Source organism: Epinephelus moara, chromosome 2 (genome assembly GCF_006386435.1).
Source record: "Epinephelus moara isolate mb chromosome 2, YSFRI_EMoa_1.0, whole genome shotgun sequence".
Classification (NCBI taxonomy): Eukaryota; Metazoa; Chordata; class Actinopteri; order Perciformes; family Serranidae; genus Epinephelus; species Epinephelus moara.
In genome coordinates this window covers 44,673,703-44,693,384 of record NC_065507.1, presented here as the reverse complement: position 1 = coordinate 44,693,384, position 19,682 = coordinate 44,673,703, and the positions used below count along the sequence as shown (strand labels likewise).

Below are 19,682 nucleotides of genomic sequence, written 5' to 3'. Positions count from 1 at the left end.
TGAGGCAAATTGTGATTTGTGATATTGGGCTTTATAAATAAAATTGATTGATTGATTGATTGATAAAAACTCTAAAAAGATCACATATAAAAGACAGGCCATCAACGCACCACACCTGCCGGTTGCCATCTTATCATGATCCAAGACAGGGTGCCAGATTTTCTCAAATTTCAAATCAACTCCTCGGATAGAATATTTAATTTTTTCCAGTTTCATGAAGCAGAGCATGTCTCTGATCCAATGTGTGTGCGATGGAGAGTAGGGTTTCTTCCAGTGCATTAAAATAATTCATCTTGCAAGTAAGGTGAGAAAAGCTATTAAATCAGCAAAATAAGAGGGCAATAGAAGACCAGCGGGAAGTACACCAAAAAGACCTGTTAAAGGTGATGGGTTGTATTCTGACTAATGTAATGGCAGAAAGTGAGTCAGATATTGAGTTCCAAAATGAGGTAAGAGTGGGGCACGTCCAAAACATGTGAGTGAGATTGGCTGGTTCTAAATGGCATTTATCACATTTAGGGTCCAAACTGGGAGTGAAATGTGCCAATTTGGATTTGCACCAATGGGCTCTGTGAACCACCTTACATTGTAATACCGCATGTCGCGCACAGATAGACGATGTATGAGTGTGTTTTAGTACTGATATCCATAGATCAGGTGCTATTGTGACTCCAATTTCTTCTGACCAAGCTACTCTTAATCGATCAGTAGTTGCTTTTTGAGCACTTAAGAGAATATTATAGATCTTGGAAATGCTGCCTCTTTGATGAGGATTAATATTGAAAATGGAGTCTAGCAGATCAGATGGTGGCACGGTAGGAAATCCAGAAAAATCTTTCTGTGAGAAGTTACGGATCTGTAGGAATTAAAAAAAAAGGGTTTTGGGCAAGTTAAACTTGCAAACTAATTGGCTAAATGAGGCAAATATCCCGTTAATATACAGGTCTTTAAAGGACCTGATCCCATAATCGTCCAAAGTCTTAAAGCCAGTGTCAAGGATAGAAGGAAGGAAAGAAAGATAGGAGTGGATTGGAGATATTGGCGAGTGCGTCTGAAGTTCAAATTGACATTTGAATTGAGTACAAATTTTTAGACTATTTTTCACTACAATTAGTAGAATGTTTCAGAGGCGACAGAGTTGAAGGCAGACCAAGAAGAGATTTTAATGGAAAGTTACATGAAGCTTCCTCTATCTGTAACCACGGCGGAGGCTGAGTGTTAATTGACTGCCAGTGTAACAGAGTACGAATGTTAGCCGCCCAGTAATAAAATGAAAAATTTGGAAGAGTTAGTCCCCCCATATCCTTGGATTTTTGTATTATACTTTTCCGGATTCTGTGATTATTTTTATTCCATATAAAGCGTGAGACAATACTGTCAAGTGACTGAAAGAAACGTTTTGGAATAAAAACCGGTATGCACTGAAGAAAATGGAGAAACTTGGGAAGTACATTAATATACAGTTTATTCGCTCTGCTAATGACGGTGGTAAAGTAGACCAGCGATCAAAATCATCAGTTATTCGATTAAGTAATAGAGTAAATTTGTGTCTAAATAAGTTTGAGTAATGTTTAGTTACACAGACACCTAGGTACCTAAAAGACTCCGACGCAATTTTAAAGGGCAGTGTTGTAAAAGAGTAGCTTTTAGCTGCACTGTTGACTGGCATAAGTTCACTCTTACTAAAGTTTAGTTTATATCCTGAAATTCGACTGAATTCTGTCACAATAGTTGTGACAACTGGAAGGGATCTGTCAGGATCTGAGATAAATAAAAGCGATCAACTCTGGAGTGTCACAAGTGGATGAAGAGTATAATATATCGAAAACTCTTCTGATGTTATGAAAGGAATGTCTACTTTTCACAAAGCCTGTTTGATCAACAGAGATGATATTTTGCAGAACAGCTTCTAAACGGTTAGCTAACATCTTGGTCAGTATCTTAGCATCCACACAGAGCAAGGAAGTTGGACGATAACTGCTACAACAAAGAGGGGAATAGCCAGTTTAAAGGAAGTTTATTTAAAACAAAAAAAAAAACAGGAAAAAAAGGACCACCAGCGAAAAACGAGCTCCAAAAGGGAACCGGATCGCCTATAGCAGGGAAACACAAAAAAAGAACAGATTAAACACAGCCAACCAAAATATCACAGCACTAAGCCAAAATGCTCACTTGTTACCCACGTCTAAATGACACAACTCTGTCACAGCCTCTTGGCCCACTAGCACCAACACTACTCCTCCTCCATTCATTTATACACTTGGTGATGAGGCATGATGGAGTTCAGCTTCATGCTGAAAAAGACAGGGAAAAACACAAAACAAAGGGCGTGCCCAAACACACAGGCACGTAACACCATTATATAAATTTAGGGCCGAAGCCAAACTGTTGTAAAGTGTAAAACAGAAAGTCCCAATTCACCCGATCAGACGCCTTTTCAGCGTCTAAGGCGATAATCATCTCCTGTGTACCGGCTGAAGAGCGATTATAGAGAATGTCTACAAGTTGCCTGATGTTGAAGAAGGAGTCCTGACCTTTTAAGAAACTTGTCTGATCAGGTGAAATGATTAGTGGTAGGGTCTTCTCCATTTGTAGGGTGAGAACCTTTGTGAGGATTTTTGCATCCCTATTTAACATTGAAATTGGGCAGTAGGAGTCACATTCAAGGGGCTCTTTATCTTTTTTCAATATTAATGAAATGACAGCCTGAAACATAGAGGAGGGGAGGGAGTGGGATACGAAAGACTCTTCAAAAACAGATAGTAGTCATGGAGAGAGCTGGGTGGATAATGTTTTGAAAAATTTGGCAGGATATCCTTCCAGGCTTGAAGATTTCCTGGTCTGCATGCTCTTAATTGCATAGTCTATCTCCGAAGTGGTTATTATCCTTTCCAGTTCAGTCACCATTTCCGGATCGATTGATGAAACATTCAGTTTCTTAAAAAAATCCTCCAAGGCTGTTGGATTAGTAGACTGATTTGTGGAATACAGTGACTGATAAAACCTGTAGAAACATGAATACATTTTTGTATTATCTGTATGTTTTAGGGCTTGTTCATAACGTATTTCAGGGATAGCATGAGCAGCTGTTCTCTGGAGCAACTGCTGGGACAGGAGCTTCCCTGCCTTCTCCCCATGCTCACAAGTTACACTGTAATTTAGATGTCAGATATTCAGCTTGTTGGGCTGCTAAAAGATGCTATTCTGCTTGTAAAATCAGTGTTTTCAGTGTTACTGAAGAGGGCGTCTGACTATGTAACAAATCCAACTCCAATATCTGATCTGATCTTTTTTAAGATGTTCGTTTTTTACTCTCTCTGGTGTGCACAAAATGAAATTATTTGGTTTCTTTAATATGCCTTTAGCGCTTCCCACATTATTGATTGGGACATTCCTGGTGTTTGATTAGTATCCAAAAAGACTCTATTTTAGATGTGATAGAAGTCACGACAGCCTCATTTGAGAGGAGAGTTAGATTTAGCCCCCAGGAATGGCTGGACTGTGTAGTAGGGATACATAATGTTAGAGTCAGTGGGTTATAATCAGATACAACTATGGTTTCCTAGTTACATTCCACTATTGACAACAGGAGATTTGTATCCACAAAAAACAAAAAACAATCTATTCGTGAATAGGAGTTGTGTACTGCAGAGAAGAATGAATAACTCAGAGTAGTAGGGTTGTGAACCTCCATATATTAACTATACCATATGTTTTAAGAAAATGTTAAATTGATTGTGCTGATTTGGAAGTAGAAACCTTCTTGGGAGAGCTGCGGTCTAAAACAGGCGAGAAAACACAATTAAAGTCTCCTCCTAGAATAAAGTGATGTGTTGTCATGGTTGGCAGTTTAGAAAAGAATTTGCTAAAAAAAAAAAAAGAGGAGCAGAATTGTAATTTGAAACTTAGAATTGACTTGAAAGAAAGAAAAAAAAAATTAGTGAAGCAAGCTAAAATATTGCTGGTATTGCCTTTTTGTCTTAACATAAAGTACATCTTGTCAAATTCACCCTTTAACCCTTTAAGGTAAGTCTTATCAATAGTGAGGATGGAAAGTAAATGCTTTGGAAATGTTACAGTTTTGCTTATTGTGTCCCATCCTCTGTTGTTGTAATGATGTGCTTCGTAATGTAAGCCATGGCTTCGCTTTGGTCCAGGAATTCTTTGTCCGTCCTGTTGTGACTGATACGAAGTCAGGCAGGGAATAATATCCCATAACTGACACCTATCTGCTCTTGTAGTAGTTTCCTGGCGTCTGTGAATGCAGCTCGTGCCTTAGCCACTCTGGTATAGTGTAATCGGGGAAGAACGCGATTTGCTTTCCTCTGAATGTTAGCATAGCCTGACTTCGAGCCCAGCACAGCACTTACACACAATCTTGGTAGTAATGTAATTTAGCCACAATTACGTATGGCATTCCGTTGGGGTTCTTAGGTGTTAGGCCCCGATGTGACCGATCCATGAGAATGTCCCTTCCATATCCTCACATTTGTCTTTCAGCTCCTTCAGCTCTTTTGTCAAGGTGGTTACAGTAGTTTGCAATTTGGCCACTTCATCCGACCATGTCGATATGCCACCCTCCATGTCTTTTATAGCAGCCTTCATTTCACACATTGATCACATTGTGTATTTGCAATAATCAATAATGTGTATAATAAAATATCGATACATGGAGTCCGTTTATCAATACAATATCGCCATGCAAAATATCGTGATAGTATGCTGTATTAATTTTTACTCCTACCCCTAATTGCTATGGTATTGATGGCATTGCAAACAGACAGATTGATTAAGAATCTTGCTAATATATTCTTACTAATTCTACATTTTCACACCCAGGACTGTTGTGACCTTTTTCACAGCATTAACATAAGATAAATTGATCGGTGCGTGTTGATATATTTTTGTTATCTTGCAGGAGCTGCACAGTAGCGTGTCAGACATAGTAGAGGACATCCTAACAATGCATGACACAACAAAGGTGAGACACAACTCTTGTTGGCAGAATCAGTGATGTCAGCACCATTTTTATACTCAATTACAGCTTCAACCTGCTTCACATTCATATAGTTCCACTGACTGTCACTGTGAGCTGCCCTGTACACTGATAGCAACATTCTAGTCACCTGGTGTCTTGTCTTACCCCTCAACTATTTTCACCCACAGCAACATTGCAGATGAATACATTTTCTTCCACCCTTTTAAGGTCTCAAAGCAGTGTATATTTGAGAATAGTGAATCTGAGTGTGCTGTCCACTGTGTTTTTGACTCCTCACCAGCTGGGTCACCTGACCCTGGAAGACTACCAGATCTGGAGTGTGAAGAGTTCTTTAGCCAATGAGTTCTTAAACCTGCTTTTCCAGGTCAGTTCACTTACATTCTGTGCAGTAGTTGTAGAACTTGTGTTGAAATTGAAATGCAATCCTAATCATCATGCTTTTTTGTACATGTTTGTGTGTTGTTTTGTGTCTTGGTCCAGGTCTGTCACATAGTCCTCGGCCTGAGACCTGGTACTCCTGACGAGGAGGGACAAATCATCAGGTGCATACCTGTCCTCTTCATCTGTTGTGTTATTATATACTACTTTGAGGAATATGCTGTTGGATCCAATCAGTGTTTTCCATTGTCTTTGTGCTTTTCTCTCTGTTTGTGTGCAGGGGTTGGTTAGAAAGGGAGAGCAGACATGGGCTGCAGCAGGGTCAGAACTGGTTCCTCATCTCCATGCTGTGGTGGCAGCAGTGGAAGGACTACGTTAAATATGTGAGTTAGGTTAAAGAAGACAAAATGTGTTGATCTGGATGTGCATTTATATTAACACAACAAGCCTTTTGATCAGGCACTGTACTTAACATCATAGCTAGTGTTGCCTAACATGTAGTGCATTGTTGTAAAGGACAATTCAGGAGTACTTAGTCTCTGATTACAGCTTTGTAAAATAAAAAATGTATTGGGTCTTTTTATAGCTAGAACTTATTAAAGAAATTTGAAAACAAGTCTCAAAGTATCTAACTCAGGTATATGATATCTGACAGGTTTGTGACAAAGTTACTGTCTACCACTACTACTAGAGATATAGGCTATAGATTTCCTAGCCTAATATTCAGACTGAATTGCCATTTTGTTTTCTTTGTCTGGCATTGTGTACATGTTAGCCATTGACTGTTCGGGAGGATGTGTTATTTTGCGCTAACCGATCTGTAATGACTGACAAGACATCATTTTTCAGTCCACACAAAGTGGTTAGCGGCATCTGTTGCCAGGAGCAGTTAACATACCGATCTATACATTCTGATCAGTACCGATTGCTACTGCACAGGTGTAACTCAACAGAAATAAGAAGGAGGTGAGATGGCTCATTTGTTGGCTACTTCTTGACACAATATGTAGTTTACATATTTTGTCTTACTAATATGTCAGATTTATGTATACTGGACTGTTCGGAGGTTGTTTCTGGGTCGAGTGTGGCACTGGTCTATTTTCGTAGTTTTATCAACTTTTTTTTAATGGTGTGCCCCACTTTTCTGTTGACAGATGTCAGTGTTATATTTCAATAATGCCCAAGCGGCAACTTCTGAGGCTGAAAGTTTAATCCAGTGCGGAAGTGCCAACAGTTGCAGATTATCAAATGACCACTTGAGGCTGACTCCAAAACAGAGGAAATCCCCGTAGACCCCCATGTTAAAATGCCCAACTTCACAGCAGAAATAAATTTATAAATAAATGTATAAATATATATAAATACAGAAATAACAAAAACCAGTCTCGGTCTCTATAGCTAATTTCAACATTCATAACAACTGTACGGGGGTGAATATTTATATCACTCACCTGTTTACATTTTATTAAGTTTTAGACTTGTGCATATTTAAGGGAAGTGTCACTACAGTCTGAGTCAGATCCACCCCTTGCTCCTCTACATTTCATAGCCTGGTAAGACCATCCTGATGACATGAGCTCAACATTCTGTTTTGCTCGCTGTATCAGTCTGGACTTGGTGCTGCGCCAAACACGAAATTAAAGTCTAATCAGGGCCAATCAGAGATCCACACTGTAGCTGACAGCCTAAGGAGGCAATCAGGGACTGCATTGTAGTTGATGACGTAAAATGTCAGGACGCAGCTTGCAGGATGGTAATAGCAGCTCCTGAAGCACAGAAGTTATTGCAGAAATAGAGTCAATAACAACGATTAAACAAGAACAAGTGTATGCAATCGCTGAGTTTCACGGAGGAAAAGACGTTTTTGCCTTTCCTCTGACTGGATTAAGCAAAAGCTTGATTTATCAACTGGCTCGGCTGGTGATGAAGAAGACGTCAAGGCGAGAACTCCCACCCAATGAAAGTGTCTAAGGCAGCACCGAGTCCAGACTGATACAGAGAGCAAAGCAGAATGTTGACCTTACATCATCAGGATGGTCTTACCAGGCTATATAGTTCCAGCATCTCATCCAAATATGGTCACTCCTGGCTCCGAAAAACCAAGCTGAAACAGCTGAAATGAGGAACACGAGTCTTCAAAATGAGAGTCCACAAACCACTGTGTAACATTACGGTAGCTACGTCCATTATGTTATACAGTCTATGTTTATACCACATTTGAAGTGCCATTGCTACAGACTTGAATAATACAAACATATCTGTTTATGAGACCAGGTTTTCTGCATCTTGCCATATAACATCACACTGTGACAGAAGCAGTGGCTGTGAAGAAAGCAAACACCACATTTATTACAGATATCACTTTAAACAATGACAAGACAGTCCCCGCTGTTGTCTCCCTGTCCAGGAGCATAAGGGCATCGTGGTGGAGCAGCCGTCCATCCTGAGCTCATTGAGAACTCCGATGGCCACAGCCACTATAGAGCCCACCCCACCAGACAGACTGGGAGGACTGGGAACCTTCAGCCCAGTCAGCCCCACTGAGGAGAGGTCACCTGATGCTGTGTCCAGCGCCTCGGAGGCCACAGAGACTGGTCAGTCAACATATTTCACACAACAGTAGACAGCATATAAAACAAAAATACAAAAATATTTCTGACTGCTGCTGGTGTACTGTACATCTTAAAGGAATAGTGCACCCAAAAATGAAAATTCAGCCATTTTTTACTCACCCTCATGCCGAGGGAGGCTCTGGTGAAGTTTTAGAGTCCTCACATCCCTTGCGGAGATCGGCGGGGGGAGCGGCTAGCACACCTAATGGCTGATGGCACCCCAGACTAACATCCAAGAACACAAAATTGAAACCACAAAATATCTCCAACATGCTCATCTGTAGTGATCCAAGTGTCCTGAAGCCCCGACTTAAAAAGTTGTTTCGAAAAACGTCATATGAACTCTGTTTTTAGCCTCATTGTAGCCTGTAGCTCTGACTGCTTCTCTGTGCTCCGCGCTCACGTGTAGAACTACAGTAGAAATGAATGACTTAATCCTCTGAAAGCCTGCCATCTGGTCCTGCGGGCTTCTGCCTTTTCTTCCAGTTGATCTTGGGGAAGTAAAAAAATGTCTCCAGAACACCACGGGTCAGTAGTGCTGGAAACTCAGGGTGATGGGTGATGCACGGTCTCTGAAGAGCAGCAGTCTCGTCAGTACTGATGTCCAGATTCTCAAGTGCAGGCATCGCCAATTCCCAGTCTGAGCAGCAAAGACTTTCCTCATCCGTTGGCACTGCTTTGCATTTGAAACAACTACACCACCAGGTTTCCCGTGCTCGACTCCGGTATTCTGCAGCCGGCTGGGGGTTAGGCTCATGAGCTGCGGCGGCTGCTTCGTCCAGTAGCCTGAGTTCCGCGTCCGTATACTCGGGCTCAAACAAATACGGCTCAACAAAGAAATGCTGTTCCTCCTCAATTTCAAAGTCTTCAGACATGTTGGGCTGTCCTTTGCTAAAAAACCGTAGTGCAAATTATCTTTTAGCCACTGTGGTTACTGTTGTCTCTCCCTGCGGTGCACGTGTCACATGATGTAAACACGGGTAAGCAAAGCACTTGCTTTCGCTGGTCTCGCGCAAGCGCGCACACGTGAGCACAGAGCACAGACAAGCAGTCAGAGCTACAGGCTACAATGAGGCTAAAAACAGTTCAAATGACGTTTTTCGAAACAACTTTTTACATCGCTGCTTCAGGACACTTGGATCACTACGGATGAGCATGTTGGAGATATTTTGTGGTTTCAATTTTGTGTTCTTGGACGTTAGTCTGGGGCGCCATCAGCCATTGGGTGTGCTAGCCGCTCCCCCTGCCGATCTCCGCAAGGGATGTGAGGACTCTAAAACTTCACCAGAGCCTCCCTCGGCATGAGGTTGAGTAGATAATGGCTGAATTTTCATGTTTGGGTGCACTGTCCCTTTAAAAAGACAACAGATAGGATTCGGTATTTTTTTTAGCTTGGCGCCACCTAGCGTCAGTGGTGTTGCTTGCACTGTCGCAACGACCATATTGACCGTGGGGATCAGAGATTATCAAGAATATGTAGGCTGTAAAGCCACTGGTATACCTCTCTGTATATGTAGAATGAGAAAGTGTGTGGACACTCTACTAAATAAATGAGTAACAACCAAGCAACAATTATCAGATTTATCTGAAGAAAAAACAAATAGTAATGCAAATAATTATACCAGAATGCACAGTACCAGTACAAACAACTCACAGTAAATTATACCAATATGTACAGTATCAGTACAAACAACAGTAGACACGTAAGGGATAATGTATAGTTATTTTTCAACTGTCACCAGCTCACTATACATTATCCGGCTTAGAACATGGCTTACTACTAAAACATTCAAATGTTACAACTGGCATCAATATTATTAAATTGCTGGCAGAGTGTATTGACAGAGGAGAGGCGTTCACCAGACAAACGGGAGCGGAGGAGAGGATTTTACTCCACTTCTCCCGGTCGTAGATGCTGGGTGCCCAGTAGCTGCGAAGGCTGCCCTCACATTTATGGCTAGTGACCGACATGATCTCCCTGCTCTCCAGGCCAGCTTGGGAGAGCTGTGTGGACTAATGTTTACTGATTTTGATGCTTCTCAGTCTAAGGCTGTTGCAGTGAAAAGTCCAGTGTTCACTTAGCTGGGCGTAACTTAGCTGGGCGATGTCTGTCGATAGCTGCCTCAGTGAGAAGAGAACAGAAGGAAGGGAGGGGGGTATCACTGTCCAAGGGCTGCCGTAGAATGGCAACGAGGATGTCAGCCGACCAACACTCGCTACCCGGTCCCTGGTGGCGGCGATTTGCGATGCTGGCCAGCTAGGAATTAACTAGCAGCCAGTACAGTACAGTCCTCTCTCGTCTAGCTAACATTTAGCCGTGTTACTTACTGATCCATTAGAAAGAAAGCTTGACTGAAGTTTACTCTTGTTTTTCCTCTTCTTTTATCACTGTCCTCTTCTTTGCCTCCTCAGACAGAGGAGCTCGTTTTCTTTCGCTAGGCCTTTTTTCACTTGTCTCCAGCATTTGTCCGTCTGCCATTGTGCTCGTGACTCAACTATCTCATGCCCAACTACTCATAAGAACCAGCTCCAGTCCCTGATTGGCTGGCTGACCAGTTTCGCAATACATGATGCATTTCCTGCCGTAAAGCAGATTTTTTTCCGCAAAATTTTGCCCCCGGTGGCAGGAGCTTAATACAAAGATTGCAAAGCCACTAAGTAACCTATGTAAATGCTGATAGTCTGATTTTACTGTGGCTACTACCCTGTGCAACCCACATTATTTTCATAATGATATATTTAGGAAAAGATGCTGTCTGTTGCCTCTTTAAATGCATCTGCTGTTTTAATTCATTAATGCATTTAAAAGCTTATTTCCAAGTACAATGTCCAAATTATAAAAAAGAAACTCAGAGCAGCACGTTGATGAGTATCACATCACTGTTGTTGCACTTATAAGATTAGTGCTGAAGAAACATTAATAAATTACCACCGCCCTCAAGTTAGGCCTTTTTGGTAACTGTCCATTATGTACATAGTGATTATTATTTGAGAATTTATTGTATAGTATTCACCCAACCTTTATCAATGACTGGCTTTTATTTGTTCATGCCAGTCAAATCTCATGAATGTTGACTAAAACATCCCAACCTGACAACAGACTGAATTTTAACACTATCTGTTTGTGTTGATGCGTGATTTCATTTTACCCTCTGTGTGTGTTTGTGTGTGTGTGTGTGTGTGTGTGTGTGTGTGTGTGTGTGTGTGTGTGGCTTGGTCACTCACTCTCATCCTTTCTGTCCCAGCAGCCCTGAGCCCCCAGGTAGCTCCCTCTGCTACAGAGAGCTGTTTTGCCCGTCAGCACAACATATCGGACAACAACAATCAGTGTTTTTCTGGAGCCAATGGCCAACTCCCCTCCCAGCTGGCAGCACAAAGACCTGGAGCCATTGACAACCAGCCTCTGGTCAATACCGACCCCATGAAGGCAAGGATATGTGCATGTGTGTACTGTATGTGTGATTTCTAAACATGAGCAGTGCAAAGTCTATATGTGGTTTGCATGTAAGTAACGAAAAGAAGCAGACAGTCCCACACAGAGTGTCCAGCTTATTTACGGTGTATAGATGTTCACATTTAAAAACACTTAAAAATCCTGTCTCATTTTGGTCATGGTTACATCAGTCTTTGCTGCAGCTCTCAAACTGTATTTTGAATCGACTGAGCCAATTTACATTGCAGTGTGGTCAGGCTGAAATTGTAATTGAAGATGGGTCAGGTGAAAAAATCAAGAGCTTTAAATCATCAATATATGATTTAAAATCAATCAATAAAAAATAGTAAGCAAAACTACTTATAAATAGAGAACAAATGTCGCCTTTATTCAATGAGATGGTCTCAAATTACCCAGGACTTTAATTTTAAAACAGCACTAATTATGTTTTAAGCACAACCCCAATTCCAAAAATGTCGAAACATGTAAATCCTTTTTGACAGTTCAATTGAATACAGTACAATGACAAGATATTTAATATTCAAGCTCATAAACTTTATTGTGTTTTATAAACATACACCCACTTTGTGAAAAACTTTGTGGGCAAACAGTCAAAGAGTTTGAGAACATGCTTCTCAATGCAAGGACTTAAGGGATTTCACCATCTACAATCCATAATATCATCAAAAGATTCAGAGAATCCAGAGAAATCTCTGCACATAAGGGGCAAGGCTGAAAACCAGCACTGAATGCCTGTGCCCCTTGACCTCTCAGGCAGCACAGCATAAAAAAACAACAAGACAGGAACACTTTGGAAAGCCATTGTCAGTAAACACAGTTTGTCCCTGCATCTACAAATGCAAGTTGAGACTCTACCATGCAAAGTGAAAGCCGTATATCAACAACATCCAGAAACACTGCCAACTTCTGTCACCCAAGCTCATCTGAGATGGACGGACACAAAGTGGAAAAGTGTGCTGTGGAGTCCACATTTCAAATTACTTTTGTAAATCATGGACGTTGTGTCCTCCAGGCTAAAGAGGAAAAGGACCATCCAGACTGTTACCAGCTCAAAGTTCAAGGCCAGGATCTGTGATGGTGTGGAGGTGTGTTGGTGCCCAAGCCATCATGGGTAATTTGCTCATCTGTTAAGGCACCATGAATGCTGAGAGGTATACAGGTTTTGGAGCAACATATGCTGCCATCCAAACTATGCCTTTTTCAGGGATGTCCCTGCTTATTCCAACAAGTCAATAAGACACATTCTGCTCATGTTCAAACAGCGTGGCTTCCCTAGTAAAAGAGTGCAGGTACTAGACTGACCTGCCTGCAGTCCAGGCCTGTCTCCCATTGAACATGTGTGGTACATTGTGATGCACAAAATATGACAACAGAAACCCCAGACTGCTGAGCAAGTGAAGTGGTATATCAAGCAGAATGGGAAAGAATTTATTTCGATCGTGGGTCGTGGTTACACTGCTGTCGTGGTCCTGCTCGTGGTCCTGCTCGATGCTGACTACGACTGCTATTATTACGATTATTATTGTCACATACATATACTGTCATATTTTAATATTTACTTATAACATATATGCTACCAAAATACTACTACTACTGTTGTTGTTATTATTATTATTATTATTACTACTAAAATCAATGTTATCGTTGCTATTATTATTAGTGTCTGCCCTGCATCTCTCTCTGTCTCTATCTCTATTTCTGTTTAATTTTGTCATATGGGTTACTGTAAATTTATTATGTTGATGTTCTGTACACATGACATCTATTGTATGTCTGTCTGTCTTGGAAGAGGGATCCCTTCTCAGTTGCTCTTCCTGAGGTTTCTACCTTTTTTTCCCGGCTAAAGGTTTTTAGGGGAGAGTTTTTCCTTATCCGCTTTGAGGGTCCAAGGAGGGATGGAGGGATGTTGTATGCTGTAAAGCCCTCTGAGGCAAATCATGATTTGTCATATTGGGCTTTATGAATAAAATTGAATTGAATTGAATTGAATTTCACTTTAAGAACTTCCACAATTAGTGTCCTCAGTTCCCAAATACTTACTGAGTTTTGTTATGAGGAGAGGTGATGTCACCAGGGGTGGGTAGAGTACTGAAAATCTGTACTCAAGTAAAAGTACAATTACTGCCATAAAAAATTACTCAAGTAGAAGTAAAATTACTATTTGAGAAACCTACTCAAGTAAAAGTAAAAAGTACCTTGTTAATAATTTACTCAAGTACAAGTTACTTTCCGTTTGAATATTTTTTAGGGTGTGCGGACCAGTACAAAACTAATGAAAAAATAGCACTTGTTGATAAAACTTTTTTTAATGAAGCAGGTACCAATCTTCCACTCTCCATCTCCTTCACTCTACCCCTCTTTTCCTCACCTAACCTCTTCTTTCTCCATTTCCCTATCTGTAATTTGAGTGGATGACCTTGCTTTAAAAACAGAACTGACATCCCAACTTCTTTGTCTTTTCTACGTCTTTTTTTCTGTGAACAAAATTAATAAAATCCAATAAAATAAATAAGAAACCATTCAATATATGGTACTTCAATATGCTTGCTGAGATTCGACGATGAGTTTTTGAAAGCAAGGATCTCCTGGTTTTTTGGCAGGCACAGGACGCACTTCATCGAGTAACTGTTCTTTTTTATGGATTTTGGCACAAAAAATGTGGCCAGGGATGGTTGATGGCAGCTCCCGCTTGCTCTTCGTTTCGACCTGGCTCCACCATGATCTTCATGATCGGGGTCAGGTCAGGAGTGGAGGACTGGTGCTTGCTTGTTCAGCGGGCTCAGAAAATGGCACTTTAGTAGAGTTCGAATAATATTCGAATTTATTATTATTATTATTATTATTTATTTATTTATTTATTTTTATTTTTATTTTACAAAAAACCCCCACAAAAAATAAGATGCTTATTATGCTTATTAATATGAACGTGACACTCGGATGAAAACATCCGTTCTGACCTCACTGAAGTGCCAGGTATGACCAACTTCTACCTCGCTATCTGAGCCATGTTTGGATACTAAAGTGCACCTGTAGTTTTCCACTACAAGAGTGGATCCTGGTCGGCTCGTAGTGGTGTCTCATTCTGGTAACGTTTCATCTCTTCTTTAAAAAGGGTAGGCAGGGAGGCAGCAGGTGCAACACTCACCCTGTATGTCTTCCCAAACAGGTCACACATCCCGGACAGCACAGTGAGTGGTGTTGGCGCAGCGGGCTCCTCCGTCGGCGCCTCTCCCTCCTGCTGTGCGTCCCTCTCTGGCCCGGCTTGTGCGCAAGCCATCTCCGCCCAAACGGGATTCGCCGTGATATACAACATTATCAATAGTTTTAATTAATTATTTATGATATTCGAATTATCAAATTTAGGTTAGAAAATATATATTCGAATATATTTGGAATTTTGAATTTTTTTTGACAGCCCTAGAGCAGACTAGTTGTAATGAAGGTAAATGGCAAATGTAGTGAAGTAAAAAGTAGATTACTGGCTCAAAAATATACTTGAGTAAGAGTAGAAGTACAGTTTTAAAAAAGGAACTTAAAAAGTACTCGTTCCTCAAAAAAACTACTTTTTTACTCACGTACATTACTTGTAACGCGTTACTACCCACCCCTGGATGTCACACAGTGGTAAACCTGCCCCTGTCCCAACTTTATCATAATGTGTTGTACATGTCGTTGTATAATGTTGTTGTACTGTATTTAATTGAATGTAGGTCAAAAACGATTTGCAAATCATTGCATTCTTTTTTTATTCATGTTTTACACAGTGTCCCAACTTTTTTGGATTTGGGGTTATACTTAAAACATAATTAGTACTGTTTTAAAATCTACAAGTCCTGGGTAATTTGAGACCATTTCATTGAATAAAGACTGCATTCATTCTTTCTTCATGACTAGTTTTGTTTACATTTTTTTATTGATTGATTTAAATTATATATTGGTGATTTACAACTCTTAATGTTTTCACCTGACCCATCTCCCCCAAAAGAAAGACAAACTAAACATACCCAGATGTTCTTTAAGCCAATACTTAAGCATTTTGAAAATATACCTGTTTGCTATATTCCTGAGAGTGAAACAAGAAAATCACTCATATATCTAAGTGCAGAGCTGGAGTCAGGACAGCTTAGCCAAGCTAAGCCGAAAGTCGAAACAGGGGAAAACAGTAAGTCTGGTTCTGCTCAAAGTTAAAATATACACCAACCAACCGTCTAAAGCTCACTGAGATCATTGAGCTCTAAAGCTTAATTACTTTATGTTTTTTAGTTTGTTCAACCCATACATTAATTAAAGGTAAAAGCACCAAAACCTAAACTTGTGCTCAACAGCTGTATCTGGCATCCTGCACTGTAGCTGGAGACTGCAAAGAAGAGCAGCAGATGTGTACATAGTTGTCTGTCAAGAAATGGCTGCATTTCACATATCCTTTTATATTTCTGTTCATCTGCAGGTTAAAATAACAAGCTACTTTACATTTTGTTAATAAGATTGGATTAGCTTTAGAGTTTTTGGTAAGTAACTATGGACAGAGCGAGGCTAGCTGTTTCCCCCTGCATCTAGTCTTTATACTAAGTTAAGTTAGACTCTAGCTTTATACATAGAGATATGATAGTGGTATTAATGTTCTCATCTCGCTTTCAGGGACAAAGCATATAAGTGCATATTTCAAGATGTGGCTTTATAAGTAGAGAAAACTAATATGATTTGAGAGAAATGTGCGTATTTAAAGGGAAATTTCGGTTTATTTCAACCTGTCTCCTATCGTCCTAAATTTGTTTCAAGTGACTAGTGACATAAAAATAATAGTTAGCATGTTAGCCGTTAGCCTATATACAGCCGGGGCGCATAGTAGCGTCAGACCTGTTAAAACGTAAGTAAACGGCCGGGCAATCTTCAATTAGTCCACTAAACAAGCTTTTTTTCCACAAAGACCGCCTCATATCGTTAGGATAAATGTCAGAGAACATATAGAAAACAACATGTAAATGTGTTGTCTTACCTTACCGGTGTGCTGCCATGTTTGTTTACCCCTTTAGCTCTGCTTTCCAAAGCGCGGCCGAAATATCGCGAGAACAAGCAGCGATCTCATAGCGTGCCTGAACAAGCAGCAACAGCTGGAAGGCAGAATCGGACAGTAGCCTGAAAAGTTCATTCATTTATTTTATGAAAGATTTATAGAATAATGGCTGATCCAGCTGGGCTTTATCTAGAGCTGGCGAGATATATTTCGGCTGCGCTTTGGAAAGCAGAGCTAGAGGGATAAACAAACATGGCAGCACACCGGTAAGGTAAGACAACACGTTTACATGTTGTTTTCTATATGTTCTCTGACATTTATCCTAACGATATGAGGCGATATATGTTTAGGGACTAACTTTGCACTTGAAGGTATGCCCGTTCAATTACGTTTTAACAGGTCTGATGCCACTATGCGCCCCGGCTGTATCTAGGCTAACGGCTAACATGCTAACTATTATTTTTATGTCACTCGTCACTTGAAACAAATTTAGGACGATAGGAGACAGGTTGAAATAAACTGAAATTTCCCTTTAAGTAACAAAGGGCTGATGTATAAAAACATTGTTGTTCAGTAAAAGGGGCACATTTATGGAACACTTGTAATGTGGCGTTTATAATTAATACTTTGTGAATAAAATACATGTTTAAAAATAATTAAATGACCAGATAAACATAGACATAGAATTTTGTCATTAGGGAGGACTGGGTGTAATAAGCTGTAGCTCCAGCCTAACCCTTTCAGTCTGTAAAAAAGAATATTTTCCTGTTGTGTTTGGATTAATTGTTTTGTTTGGAAGATTGTGTAATTCTTTGCAGATGAAAATTCCAGTCTTGACAACCTGGTGGTTAGATCAGAAAAGCCACATACAGTCAGGAGGTGATCATGTAGCATGGATTGTGCATCATGTTCACAACTATGCTTTGGCATATGTTTGACATATGAGAACAGTAAAGCTACTCAGTCTCAGAGATAATCTGTCCACAGGAATCAAACGGCTGCTCTAAAGCCGTGCGTTTGAAAAAAACAGATGTGATCCAGACCTTTTAAAGACAATACATGCAATATTCACAGTGTGTTTATCTTAACAGCATTTGCAATGTTTGTCAGATATAAAACAAGGCAACAGAGTGTTAGGAGAATATTTTTGCCAGCTTCTTTCAGTTTGACAGAAGAAATGATCTGAGATTCCTAATTAGGAGGCACTCCCCTTCTGTTGGCAAAGGCTCTCAGGGACCAGATGGTGCTTCCTTTTTCCTTTGTCTTTTCTCTACATTATTATTTGTCTGTGCTGTGCCCCTTCAGGCTCCTACGTTAACCATGGAGGGTGGTAGGCTGAAGCGCTCCTTGCAGCTGGTGCCTGGCAGAGACTTTGAGACGGTGCCAGAGCCGGTGTGGCGGGCACTCTACCACTGGTACGGTGCCAACCTCAGCCTGCCGCGACCAGTGAGTGAATACAGCCTGTATTGGCAACTTGTGGTTAAAAGTGTTAAAATGTCTATCAGAACTGATCAGTGATTATTGAAATATTATTAATTATCTATGAAACTATCAATTTGGAACTCTGATTAATAATTGAAATAATAACTAACCATATAAAGAATAAAGATTAAAGGTAGGGTCTGGAGGATTTTCCAGTTGCTGTTTGTAAACACACATTCAAATTCGGCCCCTCCTATCAGGCTCAACTCTCCCGGGTGTACGGAGCCCGGAGGTACGGAAGAAGGCTTCACAGAAGAGGTTAAGGCAAGGCTCGCGCTGGTGCACGCTCGGACATGCTCGGACACGCTCGGACACGCTCGGGCACGGCACCTGCGCTCTCTCATTGGCTGGGGAAATCTCCACCCAGAAGCGGTCCGAGCTCACAAAAACATCAAAATACAGTTAAAGGGCAGGAGCTCTGCAAACAGAGTCACCACCACACATGAGTAGAAGGGGAACTGCCCATTGGTTCGACAGCCCATTGGTTTGACATCCCATTGTTCCGACCATATTAAACTCATTGTTCCGAAGTCCGTTCCGAAATCATCATGATGCCCTGTGGTTAAGGTCTGGTTAGGTTTAGGCACAAAAACCACTTGGTTAGTGTCAGGAAAAGATCATGGTGTGGGTTAAAATGAAAAAGAAAGTGACAAACACATAAGCCGTGAGCCTGCTCCGCCTCAAGCCGGTCGCGGCGCACCATACGCCCGCCGCGAGCCGTTCAGCACCGCGGACAGTCGGACTAATGGGCTGTCGAACCAATGACATGGACCCGAGTAGAAGCCCATGGGTGATGATTAAGCAGGATTTCATTTGTATATGTATATATTTTGTTTTGTTTGAAAATCCTCCAGATCCTACCTTTAAAGGATTTTTGAGTTCTTGACGAAGCAAAGGATGGCACATGTAAAAAAAAAAAAAAAAAACTGCAACCTGCAACTATGTGTTATGTTTGAAGTGTGTATGTATGCATAAGAATATATGCATATGTGGAGGTGCTGGGTTAGTAAAGTTGCATGCAAGACCCTGGGTCTGTGTGAAGTAATAGTATATAAGCATCTACTTAGCTTTGGCTAAGCCAATCACCCAATGTCCTTACTACACAAAAATCACAACAATAACACTCACTAATTAACAAATGATTACATGCTATACATACATCAGGGGTCTGTAACCTTGGGCATGCGTGCCACCCGAAGTCAGTTTTTACTTGCCCTATAAAAATTGTTTAAGCGGCTACCAAATAACAAAGACTGCAGTTGTTTTTATGTTATGTAATCTTTATTCACACTGTATTTATTAATTAAAACAACATATGTCATGTATTGTAGCTTAATTCCTACACAAAAAGTCAGGGCTTAAAGTGAAAAATTTTCCTGAGCCTGAAACCTGAAACCTGAAACCTGGGGGGGGGGGGGTAGACTACCACATCCACCTGTTGCACAAAACGCACACAGCAGTGTTTCCCCTAGGATGGAGTTGTAGCAGCGGAGGTGAAGCACACGCATGAAAAATCATTTTCACATATGTGAAACTTTTTTGTATGCTTGCAAAGCTTCACATATGTGAAACTTTTTTGTATGCTTGCAAAGCACAGCCTGCTGGGATGTTTCTATGTATCTCAGGGCTCAACAATAAGGATTGCCCAATTGCCCGGGGCAAGTAAAACTCACGGTCGGGCATGTAAACTAATGTCTGTCTAGCTTACATATGAGGTGTCTCAAGATTTAGGAACATACAATT

At 40.7% G+C, this 19,682-nt stretch overlaps 1 protein-coding gene across 4 annotated transcripts in view; it reads left to right on the top strand.

Moving 5' to 3' along the window:
* Positions 1-19,682, top strand: part of usp32 (ubiquitin specific peptidase 32) — a 204,231-nt gene that overhangs the window by 117,277 nt on the left and 67,272 nt on the right. For 3 of the 4 annotated variants that reach the window (XM_050055471.1, XM_050055481.1, XM_050055453.1), the window contains exons 9-15: positions 4,919-4,981; positions 5,280-5,363; positions 5,480-5,541; positions 5,658-5,760; positions 7,785-7,971; positions 11,235-11,416; positions 17,763-17,903. In XM_050055471.1, coding sequence (XP_049911428.1) covers positions 4,919-4,981; positions 5,280-5,363; positions 5,480-5,541; positions 5,658-5,760; positions 7,785-7,971; positions 11,235-11,416; positions 17,763-17,903 — 822 coding nt within the window. The remainder of the gene's footprint in view (positions 1-4,918; positions 4,982-5,279; positions 5,364-5,479; positions 5,542-5,657; positions 5,761-7,784; positions 7,972-11,234; positions 11,417-17,762; positions 17,904-19,682) is intronic. The other variant, XM_050055462.1, reaches the window with a different exon arrangement.